This window comes from Salvelinus sp. IW2-2015, unplaced genomic scaffold (genome assembly GCF_002910315.2).
Source record: "Salvelinus sp. IW2-2015 unplaced genomic scaffold, ASM291031v2 Un_scaffold1114, whole genome shotgun sequence".
Lineage (NCBI taxonomy): Eukaryota > Metazoa > Chordata > Actinopteri > Salmoniformes > Salmonidae > Salvelinus > Salvelinus sp. IW2-2015.
Window position 1 is genome coordinate 135279 of NW_019942733.1, and position 17374 is coordinate 152652.

At 45.2% G+C, this 17374-nt stretch overlaps 1 protein-coding gene across 1 annotated transcript in view; it reads right to left on the reverse strand.

The window, feature by feature from the left end:
• LOC112069775 (laminin subunit alpha-1-like) overlaps nt 1-17374 on the reverse strand; it is a 144929-nt gene that overhangs the window by 98741 nt on the left and 28814 nt on the right. Inside the window, 2 exon segments of the mRNA XM_070438690.1 lie at nt 4940-5119; nt 5854-6096. Of these exon segments, the coding sequence (XP_070294791.1) occupies nt 4940-5119; nt 5854-6096 (423 nt within the window).

The following is a 17374-nucleotide window of genomic DNA, read 5'->3' on the forward strand; positions in this document are numbered from 1 at the left end:
AAGGAGAGAGATTCAACTCACGTCCACAGTTTTGGGGAGTACTGTCGTTTGAGGTGCTTCCGTCGTCCTCTTCCGGGTGTCATCCCAGTCTAACGGTCCAAGCAGAAAAGGGCCGAATCAGTCGATTGTCGCATATTACGAGCCTTTCGTCTTCGAAACCGCTGCGTGGGCTTGGGCAGAACAGCTCCCCTGGAGCCTGAGTAGCGCATCTACAACTCGCTTCCTTCGTCTGCTATCACCTGTGCGGCTGTCCCGTTTCAGAGTAGTCTTGGCTACCAGCCTCCTCTGTTTTCGTCGAGTCAAGCGTTCCCGCACCGCATCAGCTTTTTGTCCTAACGTGTGTTGTAGCGCTACCTGGAAGGAGGGTCAGGTCTTGCCCTTGCCGTTTACAGGGGCAGACTGTTGAGCCGCCGCCAATAAACGTAGGATTAAGAGTCCTAGGTATGTCGCGGTCAGGAGTGTGGCTTTTCCCCTCGTAACTTCCTTACGGCAGCTTCTCTGCAAGTTGACTCCGCGGTCAATTGGTCCGTTCCCGTGCCTCCTCTCTTGAGTCGTCAATCCTGTCCGGGCTTGTGCGACTGCCTTCTTCGCGCATATGACTCTTGTGCGGCTCGCGTCCACCATGCGGAGTTCTCTACCATGTCTCCTGTGTCAAAGCCTTTTCTTCGCGCCCCCGTATCGTCTTCCCCCCCCCGCTCGCGTTCGGCCTTGGTCGAGGGCGCTGTCCTATGTTACAAGGTAGCGGAAAGATCAACTGGACATCAGCGTCTCGGGGACGTGGTCACTTGCAGTACTTAGTGGATGGAGGGTTAGCGGTCCCTGAGAGGAGAGGAGTAGGGTTCTCATCTCGGAACGTGCTGGATGCCGTTCGTTGATTGATGATTTCCCTTCGTCTCCCGCCAGGGTTCCTCATCGAGTCGGCTAGGAAGGCGCGCGGTGAGTGGGGGGGTAACTGTCAATTTTTTCTTGATCATTCTTGTCCCTGTGCTTCCCTCTGCTGGTCTTATTAGGTTCTTTCCTCTTTCTCTCTCTCTCTCTTCTCCTCCCTCTCTCCCTCTCCCCGCTCTCTCTCTATCGTTCCGTTCCTGTCTCCAGCTGTTTCATTCTCCTAACGACCTCATTTACTCTTTCACACTGTCCCCTATTTTGCCTCTGATTAGAGTCCCTATTTCTCCCTCTGTTTTCCGCCTTCTGTCCTTGTCGGATTCTTGTTTGATGTTTGCTGTTCTGTGTCCTTGTTCCGCCCTGTCGTGTTCTTTGCCTTCTTCAGATGCTGCGTGTGAGCAGGTGTCTATGTCAGCTACGGCACGTGCCTTCCCGAAGCGACCTGCAGTCTGTGGGTCGCGTCTCCAGTCGTTCTCTCTATTGACGAGAGGATTTCAGTTTCCTGTTTTGGATTACCATTGATTATATCCAGGAGAATCATTATTTGTTTAATACTGGAATAAAGACTCTGTTACTATTAACGTCGCTTTTGGGTCCTCATTCATCAGCATAACACCGGTATTCAAGGCACCATCAGTAGCCTATATTTTCTATTTTAGCAAAAGTGGGCTAAATTTACTTCAAAGAAAAACAATAATAGCAATTTTCTATCATCCACTCAACTGAAATATTTTAAACTATAATCTGGATTGAAATACAATAAAATAAAGTGCAAAAATATCTATTAATCAAAAACAACACTTTGTTTAAGGCAGAAGTTACATGCAGTGAAAACAAATATTAAACTTTAACTTTTAAACTTGAACTGAGTAAAACTCTAAATATGTGATTGCACAGTAATGTTCACTTGTTTGAGGTTTGCGGGTGATACTTGGTGGTGTCCCATCTTTTCCACAAGTTCATCAATGTTCGGGGTAAGGCTCTGAGCTGAGGAAATCCTCAGAATTGAGTGGAAGGTTGTCAGCAAGTAAGTGACTTCTGTGTGATGTTTTGTTCAGGTTCATCAAAGAAAACAGTTGTTCACACAGGTATGTGCTGCAAAACATAGACAACGTTTGAGCAGCCTGGATGCGCAGCTGGGGCATGGTGTCGCGGGAGGGGAAACGGGCGAACTCCCGCAGCCCCCTGCCGCATATTTTGCCCTCAGTGCATATTGCATTGGAGGTCAATCACTCCATTTGGAGGTTTGGTGGTGAGCTTTCACGTCAACAGCAAATGGTTTCCCGTACAGTTCCAACCTGCTTTTTTTTGTGCTTCAAAGGTCAGCAAATCGGCGTCGAAAGTCAGCGGCAAGCATACCTATTTTATCAGCCAACTGTGCGCTCGGGAACGCCCTGGTAGAGAGCTTCTCTTTCATGGTCTGGCAGCTGGAAAGTGGCTCAAATTTTCTTTTCCGCATCTGCGTCTCCCAGAGTCAGTTTGGTTTGTAAATGCCTTCACTGTACTGTACATATCACAGATGACATGATCCCGACCCTGCAGCTGCAAGTTTCATTGCATTCAGATGACCTCGTAATGTCACACACAGAAGCCCATTTCACACAGAAAACATTTCGTCTCGGAGTTGTGTTGTGTCTTTCCCTTTGCTGTCCAAGAACAGACAAATCTCCTCACGACAGCTCGAAACATCTTTGAAGCACCTTTCCCTGGCTTAGCCATCGCACCTCTGTGGTGATAAGGCAAATCCACCATGCTCCGTTTCTAAACTCCGTCAGCAAATGCCTTGAACTGGCGGTGATTCAAACCTTTGGCTCTGATAAAGTTTAACTGTGCGCGTGATGAATGCTCATTACATGCTCCTATTTTCAAGGCTTACCGCACAACGCCTTCCTGGTGTATGATACAATGATAAGCTGTCAGCTCACCTGTCGCGTTTTCCTCTTGCATCTTTTCCCGTATCTTCGCCACCAGTCCGCTCCTGTGTCCACACATCGCAGGTGCTCCGTCGGTTGTCAAACACACGAGTTTTTTCCCAAGGCAGCTCCATCCATTTACACATTCTTGACACCTCTTCAGCACAAATCATGAGCCGCCGTATTGTGCCATGCATAGCGATAAAGCCAAAAACTCCTCTGTCACGCTTAGGCCTGGAGTCCACTCCCGCGGATTGAAAATTGACGAACTTGGCAATGTCAAGAAATGTCGGTGCTCTCATCCACAGCCAAGGAATTGCATGAAAATCTTTTCCCTTTTTCACAAGCTGCTCTTTTAGATTGATGGACAACTGGTCTACTTTCTCGGCAATGGTGTTTGTGCTTCTGTTCTGCTCAGACTCACATTTAAAAAGAGTTGCCTTTTTTCTGGGCAAACTTCGTCACAACTTTAATCATGCAGTTTTTGATGAATACCCCCTCCGTAATGGCCGGGCTGATTTAGCGATCTCTTCTGCCAAAATAAAACTGGCCTTGACAGCAGCCTGGCCTTGCTGATTTGGCTTTTTGAACAGAGCCTGTCGAGAATTTGAGGCCTCCGTTTTAATTCCTCTGTGCCTTTTGTAGCATTTGTTTCCATGTCCATATTCTTGTTTTGTCCGCGTGTTTCGTTTCATAATGTCGTCTCAGATTATACTCTTCAGTCACCGCCAACCTTTCTCCACACAGAAGACACACACGGTTCCCCGCTACCTCCGTGAACATATACTCCGACTCCCACCTTGTTTGAACCCCCGGTTCTCAGTGTCCACCTTCCGTTTGCCATTTTTGATGGGTATCTGAAAGTTAATTTTACTGTGATGCTGACGACTGCTGTGCCAATAATATTTGAAATGAAGGCAGCCTACTGCTCGGTGCGTCACCTTGTCATTGTGGAAATGTAGTATTGTGCGTGTAATAAGATCTGGCGGCTGCCGGTTGCTGCGGTCTGCGGCCCCGGTTCAATAAATAATCAAGATCATCCAGGGGCCGTAAAAAACTTCTCCGGGGCCGGATGTGGCCCGCGGGCCCTTGACTCTGACCATATGTGCTCTAAAGTTTCCAAAACTGTCAAAATTATTGTCTGTGAGTATAACAACTGATTTTTGCAGCGCGAAAACTGAGGAAATCCAAACCGGAAGTGACTTCTATTTTGAAAAATCACTGTCCTTGCCTGCCTTTCGCCATTTTAACAGGGATAGTCAACCAGTATTCCTTTTCCGCTGGCTTCGAGTCAGGCAGCTTCGTTGAGTCATCCTTAGACATAGTTTCAGGACGACCTTTTATGTTCGACAATATGATATAGCGGCAGATTTACTACAAAACGCTGCGCGGCCAGTAGGATAGCAGACGCGAATGTCCCCTTATTCCCACACTTGAGTACCGGCTGCCGCGGACACTGGTTGAGCTCAACATTTTCTTTCTCTCCAGTATTGAATAGTTTACAGTCCGGTTGAAATATTATCGATTATTGATGTTAAAAACACCTGAGGTTTGATTATTAAAAAACGTTTGACATGTTTCTAGAAACCTTTACGGATACTATATGCACTTTTCAGTCAAGCCTTGATGACTTGCCTAACGGCTGTGGCACTGAACATAACAACGCCAAAACAATGGAGGTTTATTGATTTAAAAAACATCTTTATCGAACAAAAGGAACATTTATTGTGTAACTGGGAGTCTCGTGAGTGCAAACATCCGAAGATCATCAAAGGTAAGCGATTCATTTGATTGCTTTTCTGGCTTTCGTGACCAATCTACATGGCTGCTAGGTGTTCTTAATGTTTTGTCTAGTGATCAATAAACTCGGATTGCTTTCGCTGTAAAGCATCATTTCAAAATCTGACACGACAGGTGGATTAACAACAAGCTAAGCTGTGTTTTGCTATATTGCACTTGTAATTTCATGAATATTAAAAAAAAGTACATTTTTTTTCCCAAATTTGGCGCTCTGCAATTAAGCGGTTGTTGATGAAAATGATCTTGCTAAAGGGTTCCGTGCGTCAAGAAGTTAAACAGAAAACAGAACAGTCAGTGAGTGCTAGTGGCAGTGCTTTAACATGAAAGTCTATTAGTCATACCCGTCTGGTGACAATGGGGTCCACCTCCTTGGGGTCGTGGTAGCTCAGGGTCATGAGGTCGGCGTTGAGCGTGCGGATTCTCTGCAGACGCAGGCGGATGTAGCGGGCTGAGGTGAAGYCCAGCAACTCTGGGGTCAGTTGGTCAGCACTGGGCCGCCCGTTGATCAAAGACGTGTGGATCTGAATAGGGGATAGACAAAGATGGACAATGATGTCAAAGGACCATCATGATCAAATATAGCTTAATAATACATCAAAGTCATGAGCATGCAGTTGATCATTTACACGTTTTCACTCAAAGACTAGTGACAAAAATGAACAACAGATGTCGAGGGTATTACTGCCATTTTTTCCCTGATATAACGCACAGACTGACTTGTCAGTCTGACAACAGGCAGCTGGCAGAGATGACATAACACAAGGCTAAACAATGTAAGAGAAGATTGATGATCTCACTGTGAGCTTTGGGGTGCATCTCAACACTCTGACGTGGCTTCATCTCCTTGTCTCCCTTCCTTGTTATACTACTTAGATGCACCGTCAGGGGCTGTGGGTAACTACAGAGTATCCTAACCACAGACGTTCATTACGTCTCTGCCTCGGTTAGAGTGACACTAGCCCAGTAGGCTTTCATTGTCTGGAGGACAGTTGAGTCATCCCCTGACTGGACTACAGGTACCAGAGAATGCCACATAGAGCGCACACCCAATTCTCTACCCAATTCAATGAAAGTTCTGTAATGTTGCTCATCCTGAACAGGCCCCATGTCTTGTAAATAAAATTTGGACCTAGTAAAACAGTGGTTTCAAACGCCTGACCCGTGGGCCACCAAAGTGCAGCTCATGAGCCTGATACGGCGGGCGGACAGGGAGTTTCAGACCACTGTGGTGAAGGTCAAATAAATCGATAGCTACCTCTCCGTGCTCCAGGGGTACGAGCCGCGAGTAGTAAGAGGTACAGATAACCTCGTCGTCTCGTTTGTAGGTGGGGGGTCCGAGGCGGGGGGTGATGTTGTAACGGGTCAGACATTCTGTGTCGCTGATGGCGTAGTACTGCCAGGGTGTGTAATCCACACCGTCCATTGATCGCTCCAGCACCCAGTTACCAGGACGAGGAGAGTTGGCTGCCTTGATGATGACGTACGCCACCTGGAAAATCTGTTGCCACACACACACAGACAGACACATTTTAATATTTAACTGAATCAATGATGAAACGTGAGTACAAAGAACACACACACACAGTTATTCTCCCACCCATAATATGCCTGAATCTCCATTTTGTTGTGCATGACTGAAATCTCAAGCTGTGCACCTTACATACATACAAGGCTTCATTTATAAGAGCACAAAGAAGTCTTTGACAGACAAGGCACAAAGAGAACAGCAGGTAATAACCGTAATAACGGTGTCCTGAAACATTTAACCACTCTGGGGTTAAGGGCACCACAAACTCTCTGCAACCATCGTTCATGTGGAGTGGTCAAAATGTTAATTGCCAGTTTGATTGAATTACAGTCTTAGAGCATCTAGGCTATAACCTTTCGGAATTTGACCCCTTATGACCCCTCACACGGTTAGAGCAAAGATGGTGGATAAATGAAGATAGTTTACTCAGGCCGTTTACCATTGTCTGCTTAAGGGGGTGGCTCTCCAATAGACACCARTGCGATAGAAGGTCTGCTTACTGTAGTTAATTGATTTCCATTGAAACAGAAAAAATTAGGGAGTGGGATGTCTTGCYTCCTCTTCTGTCTCTGGTAAGTATGTAGTCTGTATCTCAGTAATCAGTAAACTCTCCCCTGAACCCCACTGTAATCAAGTTAGGTTTCTCCAGAAATAAATCATTCTAAATAACAAACTGGCTTTATTTACAAATTAGTGAGAATGTCTCACCCCATGTTCAAGAACTGCCTTTTCTAGCTCACTCTAGGTTAAATGAAAACGAAATCTCCAAAATATCGGTACTTTTTAAACAAAGCGATTATTATTATTATTATTACTTTACTTAGAATTATATAAAAGCCCCTTAGATATTAATTTATAATCCTCCAATCCTCTAAATGTAATTATTGGCAGAGAGTCACGTCATTGAAAAACATATGTTTAGATATACTGTAGGCCTACCATAGGCAAAATGAGTATYGGTTACACTACAATTAGGGTGTGGAAATGTTATGCCCCTTAGGTATTAATTTAAAATCCTCCAATCCTCTTATGCTGTAGCCTACTCCCGACMATCACGTTGTACAGCGCAATATTTTCCATTCCAGACTAACAGAAACCCAGAGGGTTTCCTTTTTCCTTTTTCTCGGAATAGAAACACCATAATATTAATCTAATTAATTAAGCCAAATTTCTTAAAATCAATCYGATGTACTATGTTATTACAAAAAAGGTTTTAAATTCTCTAGTAATGCCAATACGGGAGACTATCAATTGCTTCTCAAAGTTGCCCTCTAGTGGTCCAACTAGYACTAACTTGCATTAACGTAAAAAATGGCTGACAATTAAATAACGTGCCATAGAATGCTGCAGSAGCCCACAAGATGTGCTGCAGTATGACGCAACTTTTAAAGGAGGAACCACTGTACCTCCACTCTCACTCACTGTCTCCTCAAAACTCCACTATGGCCTTTATACAGTCACAGGCAGTGGAGGCTGCTAAGGGGAGGACGATTCATAAAAATGGCTGGAATAGAGTCAATGGAATGATATCAACCACATGGAAATGACGTGTTTGATGTGTTTGATTCCATTCCATATGCTCCATTCCAKCCATTAYTATGAGCCGTCCTCCCCTCAGCATCCTCYACTGGTCACAGACCACTACTAGACCACKACTGCAATGGAGATGCAATTTATTGCCTGGATGGCCTTTCTCATTCTCTCTTTCCCAACTCTCTATGACCGTCTCAGTGACACCAATAACAGTCTAGCCTGCCCCACACAAACAGAACCTGACATATCCGTTATCGGCTTCTCCTATTGGCTTGTCAACGCTGCGTTTCCCCTGGGAATAAGTGGAAACTAGACACCTGAGACAGGATGTTCACATCAGCGTGACGCCCCCCCTCCGCTCTGTTAAACCATCCCTTAAGGTTGTCAGCAGCTGTGTGAGGCTGTAAATCTACCTGCTGGCAAGTCGCCGATTCATGACTTGTTCAACAGCGAGTGAATGCGAGCGACGTGCCTGCTCAATCGTTAGCAGGTATCGTCGGCAAAGCCACATCGAGTCGTTCCAGTGGATCTAAATGTCAATCCCCCTCAGCTGGTAGACTTCCCTCAGTTACGTCTGATCCTTCAATTACAGTCTAGAATTATTCATCTGCATGGGCCTCTGGTAGCTAGACAAGACCCTCAAACATCTTTGGCTAAGTGCCTKAGTCAGTATGGGAATGTTTGTTTGTTTCCTTGTCCTTGAAAGACAAGATAGATGGATGGATGGAACAGGGGAAAAGGTTATCAGGTTATCATTCCTGTTCCAGCTGCAGATTTCTCTCTCTGAGGCTTCAATCTGTAGAATCCTTTTGTCAGGAAGCATCTTTATTCTCATCTAGGAAGCTTGGTCATCAGAGATTTTCTTTGGTCTCTGTCCCAGTCTAATCCAATGGGCCTTTCCTGCTCTTTGTTTATAGGGGGCAAGAGTGGAACGCGAAAGGTATGTGTTCGTGTGTACGTGTGTGTGTCAGTGACCTCCCTCAAAGGAGCTTAGTGTTATCGTGGGGCGACGGGGCGAACAAACTCTGTGACCGGGCTGGGTTAGTGATTGAAACGCTGCCTAATCTAGATCCATGTGGACTCCCAAACATTCCAGTCCTGCGTGGAGACAGATCTGAACGGTTGTGGACTAGCTGCCTCTGTGCCTCAACTGAACTAATAGCCAATTACTAGAGCACTCAGTTCAGAGGATACACCAGATATCACTTATTTCAAATGTATAATTATTTCAAGCCGCTACTATCTATGTCAGAAGGTCATTGGTATAGAATAGCAGAGCGTGCAGGCATTTGTTGAACTGACCCGAGKGCCACATTTCAGAAATGTTTTGGACGTGGCTAGATACCGTGATGGCTAGAATACAAAGTGCTCTTCATGACTAGACGCTGAGGGCAAAGTTGTTCCCACTGTGTCTCTTAACCGTTCGTTACCAACTAAATCCTATTCCGCCCAGTAGGAGCCCAATCTGTGTGTAATGGCATGTCTCGGCTAAGCTGCCTGGTCACAGTGACTGGCTGGCGGATTTGATGTGAGCTAGCCAGACCTGGCTGCCAGTAGCCAATGGAAACAAGCCGTGGATTGTTTTTGCTGTGTCACCACAGTAACTAGCTGCCATTTTGGATCAGGTGGGGGGGGGGGGGGGTTGGCGGGTGTTGTCTCAAAGGATAAGTGAAAATGTCTGACTAGTGTGTTTGATGATGAATCGTGTCAAAGGTTACACTGTGACCTACGAGACAAAATGAAAACACATACACTTACTAACACCTTTCCATTTGGCTTAACATTATAATAATTCATCGGCTGTGCTTCCCAACGGGTAGCCGGACTCGCCTCTGTGCGGGGAAGATAACAAGGCGACAGTCAGGGGACCCAGTCAATGGGAACGAGGGGAACCAGGCTTCAGGGAAGAGACCGGGGGATTACCCATCAGCCCTAAGCCAACAAAAGTGCCTAGTTCTCACCAGTTTATTTTCTCCCTGGGCCGGGGCTGTGTCTGTGGGGCTCAAAGAGAGAGCAAAATCCTGCTCTCTGAGCCCCACAGCTAAGAAGGCTGGACCAAAACAAGGCCCCTGAAGAAAGATGGCCCCCACAGACGTTGAGCCGAGCTCTGTCCTTCTTTCTACTTATCACCTACTAATAAATACCTTGTCCTAACCTCTGGCCTGTTACAATACAGACCAAACTATCTGTGTGTGATAATAAGTTAGACCCACAGTTAGACCCACAGTTAACCCACAGTTAGACCACAGTTAGACCCACAGTTAGACCCACAGTAAGACCCACAGTTAGACCCACAGTAAGACCCCAGTTAGACCCCAGTTAACCCAGTTAGACCCACAGACCCACAGTTAGACCCACAGTAGACCCACAGTTAGACCCACAGGCCACAGTTAGACCCACAGAGACCCACAGTAAGACCCACAGTTAGACCCACAGTTAGACCCACAGTTAGACCCACAGTTAGACCCACAGTAAGACCCACAGTAAGACACACATTTGATTGATTTTATGTGATTTGTCAGGTGAATTTCTTAAGTGTTGGTGTAAAGATTTCCTTTCGCTCCCCTCTTTGTGATGTGTCTCTGACACTGAAAAGCAGTACATTCTCAGGCCTTGTCATGACCAATACCAAACTTTGACAGTATAAGCATTTAAGATATGCTGTGGTGGCAGTAAAGTAGGAATACAGACATTTGGAGTTCGATCACATAAAAGAGGCTGGCATTTGACAACAGGCCTTTTTGTCTGGAGGGGGAGAGATGAGTAAGTCCTTTGTGTTGGTGGGAGATGGGGGAAGGGCGATGGGGGCCGGAGAGCCCCAGACAGGACAGGACTTGCGCTCAGAGAGGCTAGGACAGGACAGGACAGGACAGGGTGTCTATCTGCCAGTATGATGCCGGTGTAGTTAGGGAGCCACAGGCACCAAGGCTCTTTCACCATAACAGTTCTGTAAGTTATGAAGCACATCACAGAGTGGTTTCAAGGTTGGGGTCAGGGTCAATTACATATTGGAAATATTTTTGGAAATTGTCCATTGGCTTCAATTAATTCCCCCCCCAATTCAGAATTTGTTCAATTCAACAATTGAATGTGAATTTGAACTGATTTGACCTATCACCAATCACAACCCATCACATACTACCTTCCCACTTCCCACATTGTCTACATGAAGTGTGGTCTTGAAAAGTCACGTAACATGTTGACACGGGAAGGACCTTGGAGGTTGTATCTTGTCAGAGGGTGGTTACGATGGTTACGGTGGTTGGTGACAGTTGTCACTGTGTAAGGAACATGTAGGCCAAGTCTCTCGACTGGGTTTGATGAGCTGCCAGGGGGCCCACCGGAAGAGACCGCCCCAAATGGTGTCCCCTCTGTTTGTTTGGCTGGGGCCTGTTAATTGGATTAAGAGCTTGGTTGGCCTCTCTCTCTGTGTGTGTGTGTGTGTGTGTGTGTGTGTGTGTGTGTTTGTGTGTGTGTGTGTGTGTGTGTGTGTGTGTGTGTGTGGTGTGTGTGTGTGTGTGTGGTGTGGTGTGTGTGTGTGTGTGTGTGTGTGTTGTGTGTGTGTGTATTTTTCTGGAATGGCATACACAGGCAGATTAGCCCATCTCAATCCTGACACTTTTTCCTGTCGGTTTAAACTCCTGCTGGACACTGGTCAATACTAGTACTGTCTGCCAAGAACCACACTGGGGGTTCTAATCAAGATGGATGCTACAGGCACCAAACCAAAAAACGCATGTCTTCACCAAAGGCATTTCACTTATTCACTTAACATAGAACGCGTAATATAGCTTAAATAATCATATACAGTGCATTCGGAAAGTATTCAGACCACATGACTTTATCCAAATTTTGTAACGTTACAGCCTTATTCTAAAATGGATTAAATTGTTTAAATCGTTTTTTCCCCCTCATCAATCTACACATAATGCAAAGCAAAAACATTGACATGAACTTTTACGGAAATACCACATTTACATAAGTATTCAGACCCTTTACGCAGTACTTTGTTGAAGCACTTGGCAGCGATTACAGCCTCGAGACTTCTTGGGCATGACGCTACAAGCTGTGCACACCTGTATTTGGGGAGTTTCTCCCATTCTCTCTGCAGATCCTCTCAACCCTGTCAGGTTGTATGGGGAGCGTCGCTGCACAACTATTTTCAGGTCTCTCCAGAGATGTTTGATCGGGTTCAAGTCCGGGCTCTTGCTGGCGGACTCAAGAACATTCAGAGACTTGTCCCAAACTTGTCTTTCCTGTGTCCTTAGGGTTGTGTCATGTTTAACCATGGAAAGAGGTCTTGGAATACAGTTGAAGTCGGAAGTTTACATACATTTAGGTTGGAGTCATTAAAACTTGTTTTTCAACCACTCCAATCATTTCTTGTTAACAAACTATAGTTTTGGCAAGTCGGTTAGGACATCTACTTTGTGCATGACACAAGCCATTTTTCCAACAATTGTTTACAGACAGATTATTTCACTTACAATTCACTGTATCACAATTCCAGTGGTCAGAAGTTTACATACACTAAGTTCACTGTGCCTTAACAGCTTGGAAAATTCCAGAAAATTATGGCATGGCTTTAGAAAGCTTCTGATAGGCTAATTGACATAATTGTAGTCAATTGGAGGTGTACCTGTGGATGTATTTCAAGGCTACCTTCAACCTTAGTGCCTCTTTGCTTGACATCGTGGGAAAATCAAAAGAAATCAGCCAAGACCTCAGAAAAAAATTGTAGATCTCCACAAGTCTAGCTCATCCTTGGGAGCAATTTCCAAATGCCTGAAGGTACCACGTTCACCTGTACAAACAACAGTACGCAAGTATAAACACCATGGGACCACGCAGCCGTCATACCGCTCAGGAAGGAGACGAGTTCTGTTTCGTAGAGATTAACGTACTTTGGTGCGAAAGTGCAAATCAATCCCAGAACAACAGCAAAGGACCTTGTGAAGATGCTGGAGGAAACAGGTACAAAAGTATCTATATCCACAGTAAAACGAGTCCTACATAACCTGAAAGGCCGCTCAGCAAGGAAGAAGCCACTGCTCCAAAACCTCAATTAAAAAGCCAGACTACAGTTTGCAACTGCACATGGGGACAACGATCGTACTTTTTGGAGAAATGTCTTCTGGGCTGGTGAAGCAAAACTAGAACTGTTTGGCCATAATGACCATCGTTATGTTTGGAGGAAAAAGGGGGAGGCTTGCAAGCCGAGGAACACCATCCCAACCGTGAAGCACGGGGGTGGCAGCATCATGTTGTGGGAGTCTTTGCTGCAGGAGGGACTGTGCACTTCACAAAATAGATGGCATCATGAGGTAGGAAATTATGTGGATATATTGAAGCAACATCTCAAGACATCAGTTAGGAAGTTAAAGCTTAGTCGCAAATGGGTCTTCCGAATGGACAATGACCCCAAGCATACTTCCAAAGTTGTGGCAAAATGGCTTAAGGACAACAAAGTCAAGGTATTGGAGTGGCCATCACAAATCCCTGACCTCAATCCCATAGAAAATTGTGGGCAGAACTGAAAAAGTGTGTGCGAGCAAGGAGGCCTACAAACCTGACTCAGTTACACCAGCTCTGTCAAGGAGGAATGGGCCAAAATTCACCCAACTTATTGTGGGAAGCTTGTGGAAGGCTACCCGAAACGTTTGACCCAAGTTAAACAATTAAAGGCAATGCTACCAAATACTAATTGAGTGTATGTAAACTTCTGACCCACTGGGAATGTGATGAAAGAAATAAAAGCTGAAATAAATCATTCTCTCTATATTTATCTGACATTTCACATTCTTTTAAATAAAGTGGTGATCCTAACTGGCCTAAGACAGGGAATTCTACTAGGATTAAATGTCAGGAATTGTGAAAAACTGAGTTTAAATTTATTTTGCTAAGGTGTATATAAACTTCCGACTTCAACTGTATGTCTGAATATAAACAGTGTAGCTATTTCCTCTGAAGGCATCAAACAAGCGAAAATGCCAGTATAGGGACAAGGTGGACAGCTCAGACATGAGACCTATGTGGCAGGGTCCACAGGAAATCACGGACTACAAAAACAAACCCAGCCTTGTCACGGACCGACGTCACTAAACACCTTCTTTGTCCACTTTAAGGATAATACAGTGCCACCGTTGCGGCCCGCTAACAAGGACTGCACCCCCCTCTCCTTCTCCGTGGCTGACKTGAGTAAAACATTTAAACATGTTAACCCTCGCAAGGCTGCTGGCCCAGACGGCATCCCTAGCCGCGTCCTCAAAGCATGCGCAGACCATCTGGCCGGTGTGTTTACGGACATATTCAATCACTCCCCCCAGTCTGTTGTCCCCACATGCTTCAAGATGGCCACCATTGTTCCTGTAGCCAAGAAGGCAAAAATAACTGAACTAAATGACTACGGCCTCGAAGCACTCACTTCTGTCATCGTGAAGTGCATTGAGAGACTACAGGTCCACAGACAATGCAATCGCCATCCCACTGCACACTGCACAATCCCATCTGGACAAAAGGAATACCTATGTAAGAATGCTGTTCATTGACAATAGCTCAGCATTCAAYACCATAATGAATGCTCTAACAACAGCTCTGGTGGACATTCCTGCAGTCAGCATGCCAATTGCACTCTCCCTCAAAACTTTAGACATCTGTGGCATTGTGTTGTGTGATATAACTGCACATTTTAGAGTGGCCTTTTAGTGTSCCCAGCACAAGGAGCACCTGTGTAATGATCATGCTGTTTAATCAGCTTCTTGATATGCCACACCTGTCAGGTGGATGGATTATCTTGCTCACTAACAGGGATGTAAACAMATTTCTGAGAAATAAGCTTTATATGCGTATGKAACATTTCTGGGATCTTTTATTATATTTTATTTATGTTYAGTACATTGTGGCTCTGTAAACTAATATGAAACCCTCTTTCGAACCGTCAGAAATCAAAGCCATCCGTTTTTAATAAAGATATACCCTAGATGCAGTATAACGCCAATTTTATATTTTTTAGTGCACCAGTTGCATTCATGTTACTGTTGTGAAAATCAGTGTTCTCCCACGTGAAGACGTTGGTATTGAGATGTAGCAGTTAGTTTGCGACACAAAGTATCTGAGCTCCTTTCCAAGGCCAAGCACCGTATCAATGATGTCAGAGGAGAGGATGCTAGGCTAGCACTAGCTCATGGGAAATCAGAAGTTTTTAGAGACTTCAGTCAGACAAACCTCCCATTGAGAAGCTAATYTTTCCATGTAGATGTGTCTCGCTTTGCTCGTGAAACCATTTTAAGTCAACCGCTCTGGTTTTGAGAAGTCTCAGTCATTTTGGCTTGGTTTATTATATTGTTCTTGACATCTGGTATTAATAATGTACATTTATTGACATGACACACTTTGTTTTCTTTTAATCACTTAATAAAAATGTTTGTTTGATCTAGTGTGAGAATATTGCATTATTGGCTTGAGTCACTGACGTGATCTTCCTGTCCGGGTTGGTGCCCCCCTCAGGTTCGTGCCATGGGGGAGATCTTCATGGGCTATAGTCGGCCTTGTCTCAGGGTAGTAGGTTGGTGATTGAAGATATCCCTCTAGTGGTGTGGGGGCTGTGTTTTGGCAAAGTGGGTAGGGTTATATCCTGCCTGTTTGGCCCTGTCCGGGGGTATCGTCGGACAGGGCCACAGTGTCTCCCGACCCCTCCTGGCTTAGCCTCCAGTATTTATGCTGCAATAGTTATTGGGGGCTAGGGTCAGTCTGTTATATCTGGAGTATTTCTCCTATCTCATCCGGTGTCCTATGTGAATTCAAGTATGCTCCCTCTAATTCTCTCTCTATTTTTCTCTCTTTCTCTTCTCTCGGAGGACCTGAGCCCTAGGACCATGCCTCAGGACTACCTGGCCTGATGACTCCTTGCTGTCCCCTGTCCACCTGGTTATGCTGCTGCTCCAGWTTCAACTGTTCTGCTATGAAACCCTATGAAACCCTGACCTGTTCACTGGACGTGCTACCTTGTCCCGGACCTGCTGTTTTGGACMCTCTCTCTTCCGCACCTGCTGTCTCTAACTCTGAATGATCGGCTATGAAAAGCCAACTGACATTTACTCCTGAGGTGCTGACCTGTTGCAACCTCTACAACCACTGTGATTATTATTATCTGACCCTGCAGGTCATCTATGAACATTTGAACATCTTGGCCATGTTCTGTTATAATCTCCACCCGGCACAGCCAGARGAGGACTGGCCACCCCTCAGAGCCTGGTTCCTCTCTAGGTTTCTTCCTAGGTTCTGGCCTTTCATCTGCATTGCTTGCTGTCTGGGGTTTTAGGCTGGGTTTCTGTACAGCCCTTTGTGACATCGGCTGATATAAAAAGGGCTTAATAAATAMATGTCATTGATTATTGTTGTATGATCATGTATAATGTAACATCTTGAATAATTTGTCATATACTGTGTATTCAGCACCTGATACATTTCCATCACTCACTGCTACAACAGTGTTAAGTCTTGACAACTCTCTTGAGTAGCAACGACAGAAYATATATATTTACAGTGGGGCAAAAAAGCATTTAGTCAGCCACCAATTGTGCAAGTTCTCCCAAATAAAAAGATGAGAGAGGCCTGTAATTTTCATCATAGGTACACTTCAACTATGACAGACAAAATGAGAAGAAAAAAATCCAGAAAATCACATTGTAGGATTTTTAATGAATTATTTGCAAATTATGGTGGAAAATAAGTATTTTAAGCAACTTGGTTTGAAGAAATCAACTGTGGGAGCAATTATTAGGAATGGAAGACATACAAGACCACTGATAATCTCCCTCGATCTGGGGCTCCACGCAAGATCTCACCCCGTGGGGTCAAAATGATCACAAGAACGGTGAGCAAAAATCCCAGAACCACACGGGGGGACTTAGTGAATGACTGCAGAGAGCTGGGACCAAAGTAACAAAGCCTACCAATCAGTAACACACTACGCGCCAGGGACTAAATCCTGCAGTGCCAGACGTGTCCCCCTGCTTAAGCCAGTATATGCCAGGCCCGTCTGAAGTTTGCTAGAGAGCATTTGGATGATCCAGAAGAAGATTGGGAGAATGTCATATGGTCAGATGAAACCAAAATATACTTTTTGTTAAAAACTCAACCGTCGTGTTTGGAGACAAAGAATGCTGAGTTGCATCCAAAGAACACCATACCTACTGTGAAGCATGGGGGTGGAAACATCATGCTTTGGGGCTGTTTTTCTGCAAAGGGACCAGGACGACTGATCCGTGTAAAGGACAGAATGAATGGGGCCATGTATCGTGAGATTTTGAGTGAAAACCTCTTCCATCAGCAAGGGCATTGAAGATGAACGTGGCTGGGTCTTTCAGCATGACAATGATCCCAAACACACCGCCCTGGCAACGAAGGATGGCTTCGTAGAAGCATTTCAAGGTCCTGGAGTGGCCTAGCCAGTCTCCAGATCTCAACCCCATAGAAAATCTTTGAGAGAGTGGAAAGTCCGTGTTGCCCAGCAACACCCCAGTTGAAAGTCTGTGTTGCCCAGCAACAGCCCCAAAACATCACTGCTCTAGAGGAGATCTGCATGGAGGAATGGGCCAAAATACCCAGCAACAGTGTGTGAAAACCTTGTGAAGACTTACAGAAACGTTTGACCTCTGTCATTGCCAACAAAGTGTATATAAGAAAGTATTGAGATAAACTTTTGTTATTGACC